This window comes from Oncorhynchus masou, chromosome 7 (genome assembly GCF_036934945.1).
Source record: "Oncorhynchus masou masou isolate Uvic2021 chromosome 7, UVic_Omas_1.1, whole genome shotgun sequence".
Taxonomy (NCBI): Eukaryota; Metazoa; Chordata; class Actinopteri; order Salmoniformes; family Salmonidae; genus Oncorhynchus; species Oncorhynchus masou.
Window position 1 is genome coordinate 9,830,639 of NC_088218.1, and position 18,869 is coordinate 9,849,507.

The 18,869-nt window shown below is 52.2% G+C and overlaps 2 protein-coding genes and 1 non-coding gene across 4 annotated transcripts; all 3 read left to right on the top strand.

Annotated features, from left to right (window-relative positions):
- Positions 1-398: 398 nt before the first annotated feature.
- On the top strand, positions 399-5,365 carry LOC135543213 (mitochondrial pyruvate carrier 2-like). Of its 2 annotated transcripts, XM_064970326.1 has the most exons (6): positions 399-696; positions 3,694-3,734; positions 4,092-4,176; positions 4,291-4,402; positions 4,965-5,021; positions 5,108-5,365. In XM_064970326.1, coding segments are annotated over exons 1-6 (396 nt in total). In that variant the 5' UTR covers positions 399-596; the 3' UTR covers positions 5,109-5,365. The 2 variants fall into 2 exon arrangements, with proteins under 2 accessions (XP_064826398.1, XP_064826397.1); XM_064970325.1 differs by lacking the exon at positions 5,108-5,365 and having other exon boundaries at positions 4,965-5,102.
- On the top strand, positions 5,364-18,187 carry nabp1b (nucleic acid binding protein 1b). The gene is made up of 6 exons (XM_064970323.1): positions 5,364-6,989; positions 7,108-7,154; positions 16,335-16,426; positions 17,268-17,339; positions 17,418-17,493; positions 17,960-18,187. The coding sequence occupies exons 1-6, from the start codon at positions 6,893-6,895 to the stop codon at positions 18,185-18,187; spliced, it is 612 nt and encodes a 203-aa protein (XP_064826395.1). The 5' UTR covers positions 5,364-6,892.
- On the top strand, positions 6,533-6,614 carry trnas-cga (transfer RNA serine (anticodon CGA)). Its single transcript has one exon. It is a non-coding gene; the product is annotated as a tRNA-Ser (tRNA).
- Positions 18,188-18,869: the final 682 nt, after the last annotated feature.

Here is an 18,869-nt window from a genome sequence, read left to right on the forward strand (position 1 = left end):
TAAATTCTAAATTTTGGATAAAACTGTTCCTGACTTGAAGAAACCCTTCTCATGTGCATGAGGTTATTAATGGCCAACTTGATCATAAGCTAAGTTAAAAGATCAACGTGGCTTCTTCAGTTTATCGTTTACATTGTGTCTTTGCCATGTACAGTCCACATCACATGTGGGGTGCATTCAGTACGAAACAACGTTTTGGAACGTTCAGATAGAAATATGTAATATTGAACAAACATGCCTCTCTGACATGTAGACAACAGTTGGCAACTAAACGTGGTCCTGTTTTCTAGGAATTGCAAAATGGGGTGGGCTCATAGAGTGGGCTAACTCTCTCTACCAATGGCAGTGGGTTTGGGGCGGGGTTTATATTTCGGTACCGCCCCTCAGGTGACACTCCTACATAATAGATTAGGCACTACGGGTAGATGAGCCTGCTTTCTGCCAATGGTTCATACAGGCTATTCTGTATTTTAGTTACTATAGACAATCAATGACAGGGTGTACTAGAGCTACAATACAGCACATACTATTTATTTATGTTGAACTGTCGGTACCAAGTTCAACAAAAGTAGGAAATAAAACTCTAGTCTCCAGACATGGCTTTAGTGGGAGTTAGAGCTTCATACCACAGGATTCTTAACAAGATCGAGCTCAAACTACCTGCTAAACTGAGACCTTTCTACAACCATCCAGCAGGTAAGGACATCATTATTATCAGGCTCACCTCAACATGACAGATCTGCATCACTTCCACTGTTCTCACCATCTTACAGTACAGACACTATAATGTATACTCTGATACACATTGTCAATATTGTCAATATGTATAATGTAAATGACGCCTGCTGTCTGTGCCTACTTGTGAAAACAGCCTAACCAGTTCTGCTAGGGCGAGTATGAGGTGTTCTCTCATTTGTGTCTGGAAGTAGCTAGCAAGTTAGCCAACGTTAACTCGTTATCTTGGGTGCTTGACAGCCGTTGTGGAGTCAGAACACTCGGATCAACCCCACTCCTCCGCCAGAGCGTCCACAGTGCGCTCTGAACGCTCCCAGAGCGAAACGCTCAGAGTTTACAAACGGGCAATCTGACAAAGCTCTGAATTTACGAACCGCCAGAGCGCACAATAAACGCTCTCTGGCACTCCAGATTGAATTTACGAACATTTACAACGAACGACTGGTCGCGTCCATAGATACAGAACAAAAAGACTGAATTGACTGGGTAGCGTCTCTGGCAACCGAACCGATAGAACGGACGAGCTGCCGGTTTGGGTAGCAACCTCAGATTTGTGTCGGGATTATATCTTGTGGAAGGATGAAACAGTATGAATAAATTAATAAAAAATAAGACCTCGAGAGCCGGCAAACGTGCCAATACATACTCCAAACACCGGCATCAAGGGATTACTAACATATTCAAATAAAGATTGACACATTTTCATTAAATGTTATTTTCATTAATTTATTCATACTATTGCATCATTCCACAAGATATAGTCCCGACACAAATCTAGGGTTACTACCCAAAACGGCTGGTCGTTGGTTCTGTCGGTTCGGTTGCCAGAGACGCGACCCAGTCGTTCAGTCTTTTAGTTCTCTATCTATGGACGCGACCCAGTCGTTCAGTCTTTTAGTTCTGTATCTACGGACGCGACCCAGTCGTTCAGTCTTTTAGTTCTGTATCTATGGACGCGACCCAGTCGTTCAGTCTTTTAGTTATGTATCTGTGGACGCGATCCAGTCGTTCAGTCTTTTAGTTCTGTATCTACGGACGCGACCCAGTCGTGATTTCGATTGGCAGAGAAACGCTGCATGCCTGTCTGTCCCGACTCCTTACACGTTCATTACTATGGGACACCTGGAGATCGGAGAGATAGACAGCAAGGTGTACACAAATCTCAGCTGTAACGAAATGTTAGTCTAAAAGACATGTGAGAAAATGTCTAGATGATTTTTACAGTAGAGATCAAGTTTATAAATTCCCTGCCTGGGCTGATGAGACAGTGGATTGCTCAATCAAATGGAACAGAGTAAATGGGCATTTTAACATCATAGATTTAGGGTGCGTTCGTAAATTCGCTCTGGCTCCATACTCCGATATCAGAGCACTGAGTGTGCCAGTGAGCAGAATAACTGATGCATTTACGAAGGCTCAACACCCTTTGAATATGGCCGGTGTCAGTAAACATCGGCAAAAAAGCGTAATTAAATTGTTGCCAGCATCACAGTTACAGTCACCACCACTCTAGATAACATGAAAACAGCATACCCAGCTCTGCTAGTGCGAGTAAAATGGTCAGAGTGAGGTGTTCTCTCATTTATGTCTGGAATTAGCTAGCCAGCTAGCTAACTTTAGCTAACAGTGCGGTTTTAAACAATCAGCGTTCAGGATTAGAGCCACCCATTGTATACCTATGGATAATTCTTGATAAGGATTCTTCCATTAATTCTGGATAAAATCTACCATTTGGCACAGCAATTGACTTTTGCGGGGAGGGGTGTAGACATTTTCAGAAAGGAGAAAGTGACTGCTATCATTTACTGACATACAAGAGCATTAAACATTTGTATCAACAGAAATAGATAAACGGTCATATGAACTAGTGCTCTTTAGCATATGAATGAGTGCTCTAAACTTAGATTGAGTTGAAACCTGAGTTGAAACCTACAGTAGCAGTGCATGGACTTTGGATGGGGGACCCTTGGTCAGTGCTAGTCAGTCCTAGACTAGCAAACCATGTGCAACCTTGACCTTGAGGTTATCTTAAATGCAGCAAACATAGTTTTATTACAGCAGTGTTGGTGTAGCATCGACGTCAGTCTGTAGCTGAATTGAACTTCAAGGTGAATAAGGACAAACAGTGTTGATGCTGCTTATCTGAATGCTGATGAGGGAGTACACAGGGCTCTTCTCTCAGCCCTGGGGAGTTGGGGGTGAACTATAACAGTGTGTTCATGTGGCTTGGAGGGGGTAGACAGAAGGTTGTTCCAATCAGTGGTTCTCAATTCCTGGTTCATGGGATATTGTTAATTAATATCAAAATAGTTTGGGAGCATAATGATACAGAGATGAGATTAAAATCATAATGAAGATTAAAAGCAAAGTAAAAGCAAGTTATTATAGTTGATAAAACAACCAGTCTCGCTAACAAATAGACAAGGGAAGACTGAATGGATAATATGTGTGAAGCTAAGTGACATTCAACCACCATGTTTAGCACTCTTCAATAAATGATAGCCCTTGGCAAGTTTTCAATTGGCCAGAAGAGAGCAGGAGAATAACAGTTGTTAAAACCATAGGAAGATACCGATTCCACTCACTTTCAGTTCCCCTTTATCTCTCTATTTCATCTTTATATTTCACTCCTCAACAACAAGTCAAAGGATTTCACAGTTTAATGCTGCACAACATTTATCTATTTATGGAACTTTTTCATGCCTAACTGCTTTGGCATATGCCACTTAGATGTCAATTCAACGTCTATTCCACATTGGTTCAACTTAAATTCATTGAAATGACGTGGAAACAACGTTGATTCAACCAGTGTGTGCCCAGTGTGATCTCTTTGTTGCGGTATCAACCAACTGTTTACACAAAACTAACTCTCACATGAATCATTGTAATCTTGTGTAATTGTACTCAACTTTCATTTCTAACCTTTCTAAATAAGCACTGATATGCTTCCCTTTGTAGGTCCAAAGACAGTCTTCTTCTGGGCACCAGTGTGTAAATGGGTAAGAGTTGACATCCTTAACAAGTGTCTCATGTGCTGGACAACTTATAATGGTGCTAAAAGTATGCATGGTTGTGTGATATTCTCTCTCTCTCTCTCTCTCTCTCTCTCTCTCTCTCTCTCTCCCTCTCTCTCTCTCTCTCTCTCTCTCTCTCTCTCTCCCCCTCTCTCTCTCTCTCTCTCTCTCTCTCTCTCTCCCTCTCTCTCTCTCTCTCTCTCTCTCTCTCTCCTCTCTCTCTCTCTCTCTCTCCCTCTCTCTCTCTCTCTCTCTCTCCCTCTCTCTCTCTCTCTCTCTCTCTCTCTCTCTCTCTCTCTCTCTCTCTCTCTCCCCCCCCTCTCTCTCTCTCTCTCTCTACAGGGTCTGGTTATGGCTGGCATGGCTGATATGACAAGGCCAGCTGATAAACTGAGTCTCTCTCAGTCTGGAGTACTCATGACTACAGGTAATGGACAACGTTTGACATTTACATCCACTATACAACAGGAACAAATTCCTGAAGCTGAAAAACATTCAGATGCTCCAACTTTACCTGTCTTGTCACCCCTCTATTTTGCAGGTGTTATTTGGTCCCGATATTCTCTCGTCATTATTCCGAAGAACTGGGGTCTCTTTTTTGTCAACGGTTTTCTTGGATTGGCAGGAGCAAACCAACTTGTTAGAATCTGGATGTGAGTGGGACAGACCCCATTGTTACACACGGAGCTATGCAAACTGACATGCATGGCAGTGGGCCCCTATTCAATCAAACCCTATAAGGAGAAAAAAAGGGAAATAAAAACACAATTCTGATGGGGTGTATGTCAATCAATGCCATTGTCTGACAATAACATTGTTAATAATTATACAGTACTGCTTTGCAGGGCAAAGTGTGTTTGGTCAAAAACAGATTCATTTATGACAGTACATTGTCCTTGGACATGGTGTCACTACCAGTTTGGAACTTTATTCAGACACATTTTTTGTTGGCAAACTGGTCCTGAGAGTTGTATATTGCAAGATTACTTAAGTTCATATAAAACATGTTACTCTATAACCATGGTCATTATCTTACATTTGTTTACACTTTGAAAAACAGAGGGCTAAATTGATTTGTCAGGGTCCTTGCCTGAATGTTATGGATAGCATGCCTGCCAACTTGTCTTTGCTCTCTGAGACCTATGATTAGTCTGTTTGAACCTTTGTTTTGGTTTGTTAAGGTCGGAGGTTAACCCTGTCCCTCTGTGTTTCTAGGTACCAACAGGAAGTAAAGAAGCAACAGGACGAGAAGGGCCAGATCCCCATCATATAACACACACACACACACACACACACACACACACACACACACACACACACACACACACACACACACACACACACACACACACACACACACACACACACACACACGTATTTAATTTCTTCATGTCTTCATCCATTTTTATGCAAAGTCTGTAAAGTCAACCCTCAACAGTCACTAACACAGGTCTTATATACAGTACATATCACAGGTCTTATATACAGTACATATCACAGGTCTTATATACAGTACATATCACAGGTCTTATATACAGTACATATCACAGGTCTTATATACAGTACATATCACAGGTCTTATATACAGTACATATCACAGGTCTTATATACAGTACATATATACAGTACATATCACAGGTCTTATATACAGTACATATCACAGGTCTTATATACAGTACATATCACAGGTCTTATATACAGTACATATCACAGGTCTTATATACAGTACATATCACAGGTCTTATATACAGTACATATCACAGGTCTTATATACAGTACATATCACAGGTCTTATATACAGTACATATCACAGGTCTTATATACAGTACATATCACAGGTGGCCGGTTGCAACTTCATTTGGGAGGGCTGGCTCATAGTGATGGCTGGAACAGAATACATGGAATTTCCATGGTTACCATGTGTTTGATAACATTCTATTCACTCCATTCCAGCCATTAATATTAGCATTCTTCCCCTCAGCAGCCTCCTGTGATATGTATATAACCATGCCCTATATAACCAGGCACTATATTCTAAAAGGCCTAATGAATATGTAGGAATTTACATTCCTTCCTTTTTGTGTTAGAATTATTTTGAGACCAAGGAAATATCAGGTTTTGGCTCGAACTCTCAATATTTGTAAAATATTTGTGCCCTTAAATATTTACTTAGTATTATGTGCAAATTTAATACAGTTGTTTGTAGGATTACATAATTGTTGTAATTTAAATAAAATAATGTATTTATGAAAGCTGTATCTGTAAAATCGTTTGTTTTCCGGGGTTAAAATGTTACAACCTTGTAGGCCTACAGGCCAGATGAATTGAATATTTAGCTGTTTTGATAAGGACTATCTTTTCATTGCTTTTGTTGTTCTTAATTTATATTTATTCACATGTTTGTCATATTTTACAATACATTGTAAACATTACATGATAAACCGTTTGAACATAGATAGCTATAGAACCCGGATATGTTCTATGATTTGGTTGTTTTTGTGCATTTCTGTGTGGCCCTGGCCTCACCATCTCGTCGGCAGCGTATAGGCGCCACCATGTGGCAATTTGGCAAACTACAGTGCAGGACAGGAAAAGAGAACGTCTTACCTTCAGTTTATTTACAATACATAGCTACAATGAAAAGCAAGGATGCTGTATGAAACCAGCACTCTCTTACATTACCACTTATATAATGTAACTAGCTTCTCAACAAAATACCTAACCAAATATCCCACTATCGCAAAGAGGTTTCTATACCATTGTTACAGCCAATAATATGCACAGTCACGGTGGCCGAGAGGTTAAGGCGTTGGACTCGAAATCCAATGGGGTTTCCCCGCACAGGTTCGAATCCTGTTCGTGACGATTGTTCGCTTTTAGTATTTGCAGTTGTATTAAAGAAAACATACGGCAAAAATATCGACAAAAGCAGTTTCTGCTTAGTTGGATTTCGAAAAAGCTATATGGAGAATTTATGCTTCATTATGGGGGAATGAGCTCTGAACGTAACACGCCCCCTTGATAACCATGTGTTGTTCTCGTCTCCCTAATTTTGACAGCTGGAAATTAATTTGAACCTGATTTGAACGATTTCCACCATCACTACTTGTCTCTCTTTTTCGCTTCAGTGACTTTAATCAAATATGTTCGCCATTGTGCCAAACGATGCTCAATTCTTGATAAAAGACATAAGGTTGGGATTGAAGAATTTAAATTTAATCTTTATTGTGTTGGAAATGGGTGAGTGGTGAATGACAGTAAAATGTTTGTTTTATTTAAAAAATTCAGTGTTTCATTTGGTGATGAATGAATGAATGAATGCAAACTTTGTTCATTCTCTCCTTCCCTCCACCTGAAGGAAGGGTGACTAAAACAAAGGATGGGCATGAGGTTCGCTCCTGCAAGGTGGGGATCATTTCCTCATTATCTCCCCACATCTTTATTCATTCTCATCCTGACTCTTTCTGCTCTCCTTCATGTAAACCTTCTGTCTCCTGTCAAGTGGGATAATTGTCTCTTCCACCTCCCCTTTCTCCCTCCCTCTCCTACCTCCCTCCCTCTCCTACCTCCCCTTTCTCCCTCCCTCTCCTACCTCCCCTTTCTCCCTCCCTCTCCTACCTCCCCTTTCTCCCTCCCTCTCCTACCTCCCCTTTCTCCCTCCCTCTCCTACCTCCCCTTTCTCCCTCCCTCTCCTACCTCCCCTTTCTCCCTCCCTCTCCCTACCTCCCCCCTTTCTCCCTCCCTCTCCTACCTCCCCTTTCTCCCTCCCTCTCCTACCTCCCCCTTTCTCCCTCCCTCTCCCTACCTCCCCCCTTTCTCCCTCCCTCTCCTACCTCCCCTTTCTCCCTCCCTCTCTACCTCCCCCTCCCCTCCCTCCCTACCTCCCCTTTCTCCCTCCCTCTCCTACCTCCCCTTTCTCCCTCCCTCTCCTCCTCCCCTTTCTCCCTCCCTCTTCTACCTCCCCTTTCTCCCTCCCTCTCCCACCTCCCCTTTCTCCCTCCCTCTCCTACCTCCCTCCCTCTCCTACCTCCCCTTTCTCCCTCCCTCTCCTACCTCCCCTTTCTCCCTCCCTCTCCTACCTCCCCTTTCTCCCTCCCTCTCCTACCTCCCCTTTCTCCCTCCCTCTCCTACCTCCCTTTCTCCCTCCCTCTCCTACCTCCCTCCCTCCCTCTCCTACCTCCCCTTTCTCCCTCCCTCTCCTACCTCCCCTTTCTCCCTCCCTCCCCTTCCCCTCCCCTTTCTCCCTCCCTCTCCTACCTCCCCTTTCTCCCTCCCTCTCCCTACCTCCCCCTTTCTCCCTCCCTCTCCTACCTCCCCTTTCTCCCTCCCTCTCCCTCCCCTTTCTCCCTCCCTCCCTACCTCCCCTTTCTCCCTCCCTCTCCTACCTCCCCTTTCTCCCTCCCTCTCCTACCTCCCCTTTCTCCCTCCCTCTCCTACCTCCCCTTTCTCCCTCCCTCTCCTACCTCCCTTTCTCCCTCCCTCTCCCTACCTCCCCTTTCTCCCTCCCTCTCCTACCTCCCCTTTCTCCCTCCCTCTCCTACCTCCCCTTTCTCCCTCCCTCTCCTACCTCCCCTTTCTCCCTCCCTCTCCTACCTCCCCTTTCTCCCTCCCTCTCCTCCTCCCCCTTTCTCCTCCCTCTCCCTCCCCTTTCTCCCTCCCTCTCCTACCTCCCCTTTCTCCCTCCCTCTCCTACCTCCCCTTTCTCCCTCCCTCTCCTACCTCCCCCTTCTCCTCCCCTCCTACCTCCCTCCCTCCCTCTCCTACCTCCCCTTTCTCCCTCCCTCTCCTACCTCCCCCTCCCTCCCTCTCCTACCTCCCCTTTCTCCCTCCCTCTCCTACCTCCCCTTTCTCCCTCCCTCTCCTACCTCCCCTCCCTCCCTCTCCCCTCCCTTTCTCCCTCCCTCCTCCCCCTCCCCTTTCTCCCTCCCTCTCCTACCTCCCCTCCTTCTCCCTCCCTCTCCTACCTCCCCCCTTTCTCCCTCCCTCTCCTCCCTCCCCTCCCCTTCTCCCTCCCTCTCCTACCTCCCCTTTCTCCCTCCCTCTCCTACCTCCCCTTTCTCCCTCCCTCTCCCCTCCCTTTCTCCCTCCCTCTCCTACCTCCCCCTTTCTCCCTCCCTCTCCTACCTCCCCTTTCTCCCTCCCTCTCCTACCTCCCCTTTCTCCCTCCCTCTCCTACCTCCCCCTTTCTCCCTCCCTCTCCTACCTCCCCTTTCTCCCTCCCTCTCCTACCTCCCCTTTCTCCCTCCCTCTCCTACCTCCCCTTTCTCCCTCCCTCTCCTACCTCCCCCTTTCTCCCTCCCTCTCCTACCTCCCCTTTCTCCCTCCCTCTCCTACCTCCCCTTTCTCCCTCCCTCTCCTACCTCCCCTTTCTCCCTCCCTCTCCTACCTCCCCTTTCTCCCTCCCTCTCCTACCTCCCCTTTCTCCCTCCCTCTCCTACCTCCCCTTTCTCCCCTCCCTCTCCCTCCCTCTCCTACCTCCCCTTTCTCCCTCCCTCTCCTACCTCCCCTTTCTCCCTCCCTCTCCCTCCCCCCCTTTCTCCCTCCCTCTCCTACCTCCCCTTTCTCCCTCCCTCTCCTACCTCCCCTTTCTCCCTCCCTCCCTCCCCCCTTTCTCCTCCTCCCTACCTCCCCTTTCTCCCTCCCTCCCCTCCCCTACCCTCCCCTTTCTCCCTCCCTCTCCTACCTCCCCTTTCTCCCTCCCTCTCCTACCTCCCCTTTCTCCCTCCCTCTCCTACCTCCCCTTTCTCCCTCCCTCTCCTACCTCCCCCCTCCCTTCTCCCTCCCTCTCCCTACCTCCCCTTTCTCCCTCCCTCTCCTACCTCCCCTTTCTTTCTCCCTCCCTCTCCCTCCTCCCCTACCTCCCCTTCTCCCTCCCTCTCCTACCTCCCCTTTCTCCCTCCCTCTCCTACCTCCCCTTTCTCCCTCCCTCTCCTACCTCCCCCTTTCTCCCTCCCTCTCCTACCTCCCCTTTCTCCCTCCCTCTCCTACCTCCCCCCTTTCTCCCTCCCTCTCCTACCTCCCCCTTTCTCCCTCCCTCTCCTACCTCCCCTTTCTCCCTCCCTCTCCTACCTCCCCTTTCTCCCTCCCTCTTCCACCTCCCCTTTCTCCCTCCCTCTCCTACCTCCCCTTTCTCCCTCCCTCTTTCTCCCTCCCCCCCCTTTCTCCCTCCCTCTCCTACCTCCCCTTTCTCCCTCCCTCTCCTACCTCCCCTTTCTCCCTCCCTCTCCTACCTCCCCTTTCTCCCTCCCTCTCCTACCTCCCCTTTCTCCCTCCCTCTCCTACCTCCCCTTTCTCCCTCCCTCTCCTACCTCCCCTTTCTCCCTCCCTCTCCTCCCCCCTCCCCCCTCCCTCCCTCCCTCTCCTACCTCCCCTTTCTCCCTCCCTCTCCTACCTCCCCTTTCTCCCTCCCTCTCCTCCTCCCCCTCCCTCCCTCTCCTACCTCCCCTTTCTCCCTCCCTCTCCTACCTCCCCTTTCTCCCTCCCTCTCCTACCTCCCTCCCCTCCCCTCCCTCCCCCCTTTCTCCCTCCCTCTCCTACCTCCCCTTTCTCCCTCCCTCTCCTACCTCCCCTTTCTCCCTCCCCTCTCCTACCTCCCCTTTCTCCCTCCCTCTCCTACCTCCCCTTTCTCCCTCCCTCTCCTACCTCCCCTTTCTCCCTCCCTCCCTCCTACCTCCCCTTTCTCCCTCCCTCTCCTACCTCCCTCCCTCTCCTACCTCCCCTTTCTCCCTCCCTCTCCTACCTCCCCTTTCTCCCTCCCTCTCCTACCTCCCCTTTCTCCCTCCCTCTCCTACCTCCCCTTTCTCCCTCCCTCTCCTACCTCCCCTTTCTCCCTCCCTCTCCTACCTCCCTCTCCTACCTCCCCTTTCTCCCTCCCTCTCCTACCTCCCCTTTCTCCCTCCCTCTCCTACCTCCCCTTTCTCCCTCCCTCTCCTACCTCCCCTTTCTCCCTCCCTCTCCTACCTCCCCTTTCTCCCTCCCTCTCCTACCTCCCCTTTCTCCCTCCCTCTCCTACCTCCCCTTTCTCCCTCCCTCTCCTACCTCCCCTTTCTCCCTCCCTCTCCTACCTCCCCTTTCTCCCTCCCTCTCCTCCCTCCCCTTTCTCCCTCCCTCTCCTACCTCCCCTTTCTCCCTCCCTCTCCTACCTCCCCTTTCTCCCTCCCTCTCCTACCTCCCCTTTCTCCCTCCCTCTCCTACCTCCCCTTTCTCCCTCCCTCTCCTACCTCCCCCTTTCTCCCTCCCTCTCCTACCTCCCCTTTCTCCCTCCCTCTCCTACCTCCCCTTTCTCCCTCCCTCTCCTACCTCCCCTTTCTCCCTCCCTCTCCTACCTCCCCTTTCTCCCTCCCTCTCCTACCTCCCCTTTCTCCCTCCCTCTCCTACCTCCCCTTTCCTCCCTCCCTCTCCTACCTCCCCTTTCTCCCTCCCTCTCCTACCTCCCCCCTCTTCTCCCCCTCCCTCTCCTACCTCCCCCCTTCTCCCTCCCTCTCCTACCTCCCCTTTCTCCCTCCCTCTCCTACCTCCCCTTTCTCCCTCCCTCTCCCTCCCTCCCCTTTCTCCCTCCCCTCTCCTACCTCCCTCCCTCTCCCTCCCCTCCCCTACCTCCCCCTTTCCCCTCCCTCTCCTACCTCCCCTTTCTCCCTCCCTCTCTCCTACTCCCCTTTCTCCCTCCCTCTCCTACCTCCCCTTTCTCCCTCCCTCTCCTACCTCCCCTTTCTCCCTCCCTCTCCTACCTCCCCTTTCTCCCTCCCTCTCCTACCTCCCCTTTCTCCCTCCCTCTCCTACCTCCCCCCTTTCTCCCTCCCCTCTCCTACCTCCCCTTTCTCCCTCCCTCTCCTACCTCCCCTTTCTCCCTCCCCTCCCTCTCCACTCCTCCCTTTCTCCCTCCTCCCTCCTCCCTACCTCCCCTTTCTCCCTCCCTCTCCTACCTCCCCTTTCTCCCTCCCTCTCCTACCTCCCCTTTCTCCCTCCCTCTCCTACCTCCCCTTTCTCCCTCCCTCTCCTACCTCCCCTTTCTCCCTCCCTCTCCTACCTCCCCTTTCTCCCTCCCTCTCCACCTCCCCTTTCTCCCTCCCTCTCCTACCTCCCCTTTCTCCCTCCCTCTTCTCCCTCCCCTTTCTCCCTCCCTCTCCTACCTCCCCTTTCTCCCTCCCTCTCCTACCTCCCCTTTCTCCCTCCCTCTCCTACCTCCCCTTTCTCCCTCCCTCTCCTACCTCCCCTTTCTCCCTCCCCCTCTCCTACCTCCCCCTTTCTCCCTCCCTCTCCTACCTCCCCTTTCTCCCTCCCTCTCCTACCTCCCCTTTCTCCCTCCCTCTCCTACCTCCCCCCTTTCTCCCTCCCTCTCCTACCTCCCCTTTCTCCCTCCCTCTCCTACCTCCCCTTTCTCCCTCCCTCTCCTACCTCCCCTTTCTCCCTCCCTCTCCTACCTCCCCTTTCTCCCTCCCTCTCCTACCTCCCCTTTCTCCCTCCCTCTCCTACCTCCCCTTTCTCCCTCCCTCTCCTACCTCCCCTTTCTCCCTCCCTCTCCTACCTCCCCTTTCTCCCTCCCTCTCCTACCTCCCCCTTTCTCCCTCCCTCTCCTACCTCCCCTTTCTCCCTCCCTCTCCTACCTCCCCTTTCTCCCTCCCTCTCCTACCTCCCCTTTCTCCCTCCCTCTCCTACCTCCCCTTTCTCCCTCCCTCTCCTACCTCCCCTTTCTCCCTCCCTCTCCTACCTCCCTCCCTCTTCTCCCCTCTCCCTCCCTCTCCTACCTCCCCCTTTCTCCCTCCCTCTCCTACCTCCCCTTTCTCCCTCCCTCTCCTACCTCCCCTTTCTCCCTCCCTCTCCTACCTCCCCCTTCTCCCTCCCTCTCCTACCTCCCCTTTCTCCCTCCCTCTCCCTACCTCCCCTTTCTCCCTCCCTCTCCTACCTCCCCTTTCTCCCTCCCTCTCCTACCTCCCCTTTCTCCCTCCCTCTCCTACCTCCCCTTTCTCCCTCCCTCTCCCTCCCTCCTCCCCCCTTTCTCCCTCCCTCTCCTACCTCCCCTTTCTCCCTCCCTCTCCTACCTCCCCTTTCTCCCTCCCTCTCCTACCTCCCCTTTCTCCCTCCCTCTCCTACCTCCCCTTTCTCCCTCCCTCTCCTACCTCCCCCTTTCTCCCTCCCTCTCCTACCTCCCCTTTCTCCCTCCCTCTCCTACCTCCCCTTTCTCCCTCCCTCTCCTACCTCCCCTTTCTCCCTCCCTCTCCTACCTCTCCTTTCTCCCTCCCCTTCCTACCTCCCTTTCTCCCTCCCTCTCCTACCTCCCCTTTCTCCCTCCCTCTCCTACCTCCCCCTTTCTCCCTCCCTCTCCTACCTCCCCTTTCTCCCTCCCTCTCCTACCTCCCCCTTTCTCCCTCCCTCTCCTACCTCCCCTTTCTCCCTCCCTCTCCTACCTCCCCTTTCTCCCTCCCTCTCCTACCTCCCCTTTCTCCCTCCCTCTCCTACCTCCCCTTTCTCCCTCCCTCTCCTACCTCCCCTTTCTCCCTCCCTCTCCTACCTCCCCTTTCTCCCTCCCTCTCCTACCTCCCCCTTTCTCCCTCCCTCTCCTACCTCCCCTTTCTCCCTCCCTCTCCTACCTCCCCTTTCTCCCTCCCTCTCCTACCTCCCCTTTCTCCCTCCCTCTCCTACCTCCCCTTTCTCCCTCCCTCTCCTACCTCCCCCTCCCTCCCTCTCCCTCCTCCCCTTTCTCCCTCCCTCTCCTACCTCCCCCTTTCTCCCTCCCTCTTCCACCTCCCCTTTCTCCCTCCCTCTCCTACCTCCCCCTCCCTCTCCCCTCCCCTTTCTCCCTCCCTCTTCCCACCTCCCCTTTCTCCCTCCCCCCTTTCTCCCTCCCTCCCCCTTTCTCCCTCCCTCTTCCACCTCCCCTTTCTCCCTCCCTCTTCCTACCTCCCCCCTCCCCTTCTCCCTCCCTCTCCTACCTCCCCTTTCTCCCTCCCTCTCCTACCTCCCCTTTCTCCCTCCCTCTCCTACCTCCCCTTTCTCCCTCCCTCTCCTACCTCCCCTTTCTCCCTCCCTCTCCTACCTCCCCTTTCTCCCTCCCTCTCCTACCTCCCCTTTCTCCCTCCCTCTCCTACCTCCCCTTTCTCCCTCCCTCTCCTACCTCTCCTTTCTCCCTCCCTCTTCCACCTCCCCTTTCTCCCTCCCTCTCCTACCTCCCCTTTCTCCCTCCCTCTCCTACCTCCCCTTTCTCCCTCCCTCTCCTACCTCCCCTTTCTCCCTCCCTCTCCTACCTCCCCTTTCTCCCTCCCTCTCCTACCTCCCCTTTCTCCCTCCCTCTCCTACCTCCCTTTCTCCCTCCCTCTCCTCCTCCCCTTTCTCCCTCCCTCTCCTACCTCCCCTTTCTCCCTCCCTCTCCTACCTCCCCTTTCTCCCTCCCTCTCCTACCTCCCCTTTCTCCCTCCCTCTCCTACCTCCCCTTTCTCCCTCCCTCTCCCACCTCCCCTTTCTCCCTCCCTCTCCTACCTCCCCTTTCTCCCTCCCTCTCCTACCTCCCCTTTCTCCCTCCCTCTCCTACCTCCCCTTTCTCCCTCCCTCTCCTACCTCCCCTTTCTCCCTCCCTCTCCTACCTCCCCTTTCTCCCTCCCTCTCCTACCTCCCCTTTCTCCCTCCCTCTCCCACCTCCCCTTTCTCCCTCCCTCCCCTTTCTCCCTCCCTCTTCCACCTCCCCTTTCTCCCTCCCTCTCCTACCTCCCCTTTCTCCCTCCCTCTCCTACCTCCCCTTTCTCCCTCCCTCTCCTACCTCCCCCCTTTCTCCCTCCCTCTCCTACCTCCCCTCCCTCCCTCTCCCCTCCCTCTCCTCCCTCCCCTTTCTCCCTCCCTCTCCTACCTCCCCTTTCTCCCTCCCTCTCCTACCTCCCCTTTCTCCCTCCCTCTCCTACCTCCCCTTTCTCCCTCCCTCTCCTACCTCCCCTTTCTCCCTCCCTCTCCTACCTCCCCTTTCTCCCTCCCTCTCCTACCTCCCCTTTCTCCCTCCCTCTCCTACCTCCCCTTTCTCCCTCCCTCTCCTACCTCCCCTTTCTCCCTCCCTCTCCTACCTCCCCTTTCTCCCTCCCTCTCCTACCTCCCCCCCCTCCCTTCCTACCTCCCCTCTCCTCCCTCTCCTACCTCCCCTTTCTCCCTCCCTCTCCTACCTCCCCTTTCTCCCTCCCTCTCCTACCTCCCCCTCCCTTCCTCCTCCCTCCCCTCCCTCCTACCTCCCCTTTCTCCCTCCCTCTCCTACCTCCCCTTTCTCCCTCCCTCTCCTACCTCCCCTTTCTCCCTCCCTCTCCTACCTCCCCTTTCTCCCTCCCTCTCCTACCTCCCCCCTTTCTCCCTCCCTCTCCTACCTCCCCCCTTTCTCCCTCCCTCTCCCTACCTCCCCTTTCTCCCTCCCTCTCCTACCTCCCCCCTTTCTCCCTCCCTCTCCCTACCTCCCCTTTCTCCCTCCCTCTCCTACCTCCCCTTTCTCCCTCCCTCTCCTACCTCCCCTTTCTCCCTCCCTCTCCTACCTCCCCTTTCTCCCTCCCTCTCCTACCTCCCCTTTCTCCCTCCCTCTCCTACCTCCCCCCTTTCTCCCTCCCCCTCTCCTACCTCCCCTTTCTCCCTCCCTCTCCTACCTCCCCTTTCTCCCTCCCTCTCCTACCTCCCCTTCTCCCTCCCTCTCCTACCTCCCCTTTCTCCCTCCCTCTCCTACCTCCCCCCTTCTCCCTCCCTCTCCACCTCCCCTTTCTCCCTCCCTCTCCTACCTCCCCCTTTCTCCCTCCCTCTCCTACCTCCCCTTTCTCCCTCCCTCTCCTACCTCCCCTTTCTCCCTCCCTCTCCTACCTCCCCTTTCTCCCTCTCCTACCTCCCCTTTCTCCCTCCCTCTCCTACCTCCCCTTTCTCCCTCCCTCTCCTACCTCCCCTTTCTCCCTCCCTCTCCTCCCCTTTCTCCCTCCCTCTCCTACCTCCCCTTTCTCCCTCCCTCTCCTACCTCCCCTTTCTCCCTCCCTCTCCTACCTCCCCTTTCTCCCTCCCTCTCCTACCTCCCCTTTCTCCCTCCCTCTCCCTCTCCTACCTCCCTTTCTCCCTCCCTCTCCTACCTCCCCTTTCTCCCTCCCTCTCCTACCTCCCCCTTTCTCCCTCCCTCTTCCTACCTCCCCTTTCTCCCTCCCTCTCCTACCTCCCCTTTCTCCCTCCCTCTCCTACCTCCCCTTTCTCCCTCCCTCTCCTACCTCCCCCCTTTCTCCCTCCCTCTCCTACCTCCCCTTTCTCCCTCCCTCTCCTACCTCCCCTTTCTCCCTCCCTCTCCTACCTCCCTCCCTTTCTCCCTCCCTTTCTCCCTCCCTCTCCCCTCCCCTTTCTCCCTCCCTCTCCTACCTCCCCTTTCTCCCTCCCTCTCCTACCTCCCCTTTCTCCCTCCCTCTCCTACCTCCCCTTTCTCCCTCCCTCTCCTACCTCCCCTTTCTCCCTCCCTCTCCTACCTCCCCTTTCTCCCTCCCTCTCCTACCTCCCCTTTCTCCCTCCCTCTCCTACCTCCCCTTTCTCCCTCCCTCTCCTACCTCCCCTTTCTCCCTCCCTCTCCTACCTCCCCTTTCTCCCTCCCTCTCCTGTCAGGTGGCTGATAAAAGTGGGTGCATCACCCTGTCTGTGTGGGACGAGGTGGGTGGACTCATCCAGCCAGGAGACATCCTCCGCCTCTCACGAGGGTATCTATCTATCTATCTATCTATCTATCTATCTATCTATCTATCTATCTATCTATCTATCTAGTTCTGTCTCTGACAATTATGTCATTATACATTGTTGTAATGATGTGCAAATAGTTAACGTAAAAAAGGGAAAATAAATAAGCATAAATATGAGTTGTATTTACAACGGTGTTTGTTCTTCACTGCTTGACCTTTTCTTGTGGCAACAGGGATCTTGCTGTTGTAATTGCACACTGTGGTATTTCACCAAATAGATATGGGACTTTATCAAAGTTGGATATGTTTTCGAGTTCTTTGTGGGTCTGTGTAATCTGAGGGAAATATGTGTCTCTAATATGGTCATACGTTTGAAAAGGTGGTTAGGAAGTGCAGCTCAGTGTCTCTCTGTGGTCTGTCTGTTTCTCTCTGTGGTCTGTCTGTTTCTCTCTCATCAGCTATGCATCCCTGTGGTCTGTCTGTTTCTCTCTGTGGTCTGTCTGTTTCTCTCTCATCAGCTATGCATCCCTGTGGTCTGTCTGTTTCTCTCTGTGGTCTGTCTGTTTCTCTCTCATCAGCTATGCATCCCTGTGGTCTGTCTGTTTCTCTCTGTGGTCTGTCTGTTTCTCTCTGTGGTCTGTCTGTTTCTCTCTCATCAGCTATGCATCCCTGTGGTCTGTCTGTTTCTCTCTCTGTGGTCTGTCTGTTTCTCTCTCTCATCAGCTATGTCCCTGTGGTCTGTCTGTTTCTCTCTGTGGTCTGTCTGTTTCTCTCTCATCAGCTATGCATCCCTGTGGTCTGTCTGTTTCTCTCTGTGGTCTGTCTGTTTCTCTCTGTGGTCTGTCTGTTTCTCTCTCATCAGCTATGCATCCCTGTGGAAGGGCTGTCTGACACTCTACACAGGCAGAGGAGGAGACCTGCAGAAGATAGGAGAGTAAGACACACAAACTGTTGACTTGGATGTTAATGTGTTGTATATTTAGTTAAGGTACTGATCTGTGTTGTATTGTAGTTTTTGCATGGTCTTCTCTGAGGTGCCAAACTTTAGTGAACCAAACCCAGAGATACTGGCCCAGGCCAACAGGCCGGTGAGTACACACACCAGAATGATCTATACATTTTATTTGTCATGTTATTTTCTACATCTCCCCTCCTCCCCATCACCTCTTCCTTTCTCTCTGTTCATCTCACCCTCCTCTCCTTCTCTCTCTGTTCATCTCACCCTCCTCTCCTTCTCTCTCTGGTTCATCTCACCCTCCTCTCCTTCTCTCTCTGGTTCATCTCACCCTCCTCTCCTTCTCTCTCTGGTTCATCTCACCCTCCTCTCCTTCTCTCTCTGGTTCATCTCACCCTCCTCTCTGGTTCATCTCACCCTCCTCTCCTTCTCTCTCTGGTTCATCTCACCCTCCTCTCCTTCTCTCTCTGGTTCATCTCACCCTCCTCTCCTTCTCTCTCTGTTCATCTCACCCTCCTCTCCTTCTCTCTCTGTTCATCTCACCCTCCTCTCCTTCTCTCTCTGGTTCATCTCATCCTCCTCTCCTTCTCTCTCTCCAGTCTAAAGTTGAGTCCCAGAACAGTTCTTCTGTCAGTCAAAGCTCCACCCCCTCAGTCCCCACCCTCACATACTCTTCCAATGGATGCTCTCCGCTCTCCCGGAATCCAACCTATGGGAGCACAGGACAGCAGACTGGGCAAGGCTCCGGAGGTCCTGGCACCGACCCCAAGCCCACAGAATCTGTGGGCAACAGCAGGGACCCCCGGCAAGGACTAAAGAGGAAATGACGCTGGTTTCAAAACAACACGTATCTTGGGCCTAGCTGTATTTTTATTTAGCAAGTTATATCATTTTTGTTAACGTGACCATCATTTTCTAAGGAATGTTACACATTTGGTTCAAATAAATCATAACTAAAAGGTTTTGGGGGTTTGAGGTAAAGTTACTCAACTCACTCCTGTTTCAACACGTCCGTACCGGCAGATAGCCTGCCCCCCTTTCAACACATCCATACTGGCAGATAGCCTGCCCCCCTTTCAACACATCCATACAGGCAGATAGCCTGCCCCCCTTTCAACACATCCATACAGGCAGATAGCCTGCCCCCCTTTCAACACATCCATACAGGCAGATAGCCTGCCCCCCTTTCAACACGTCCATACCGGCAGATAGCCTGCCCCCCTTTCAACACGTCCATACCGGCAGATAGCCTGCCCCCCTTTCAACACGTCCATACAGGCAGATAGCCTGCCCCCCTTTCAACACATCCATACCGGCAGATAGCCTGCCCCCCTTTCAACACGTCCATACCGGCAGATAGCCTGCCCCCTTTCAACACTGTACCGGCAGATAGCAGATAGCCTGCCCCCCTTTCAACACGTCCGTACAGGCAGATAGCCTGCCCCCCTTTCAACATGTCTGTACCGGCAGATAGCCTGCCCCCCTTTCAACACGTCCGTACAGGCAGAT

Bases quoted from the DNA above. Each gene is read 5' to 3' on its own strand.
- LOC135543213 (XM_064970326.1), top strand. From the start codon at position 597: ATGGCTTTAGTGGGAGTTAGAGCTTCATACCACAGGATTCTTAACAAG. The intron at 3,735-4,091 runs GTAAGAGTTGAC...CTCTCTCTACAG, and splicing joins GGGCACCAGTGTGTAAATGG to GGTCTGGTTATGGCTGGCAT. The intron at 4,177-4,290 runs GTAATGGACAAC...TCTATTTTGCAG, and splicing joins TGGAGTACTCATGACTACAG to GTGTTATTTGGTCCCGATAT.
- nabp1b (XM_064970323.1), top strand. From the start codon at position 6,893: ATGTTCGCCATTGTGCCAAACGATGCTCAATTCTTGATAAAAGACATA. The intron at 6,990-7,107 runs GTGAGTGGTGAA...CTCCACCTGAAG, and splicing joins CTTTATTGTGTTGGAAATGG to GAAGGGTGACTAAAACAAAG. The intron at 17,340-17,417 runs GTAAGACACACA...GTTGTATTGTAG, and splicing joins GACCTGCAGAAGATAGGAGA to TTTTTGCATGGTCTTCTCTG.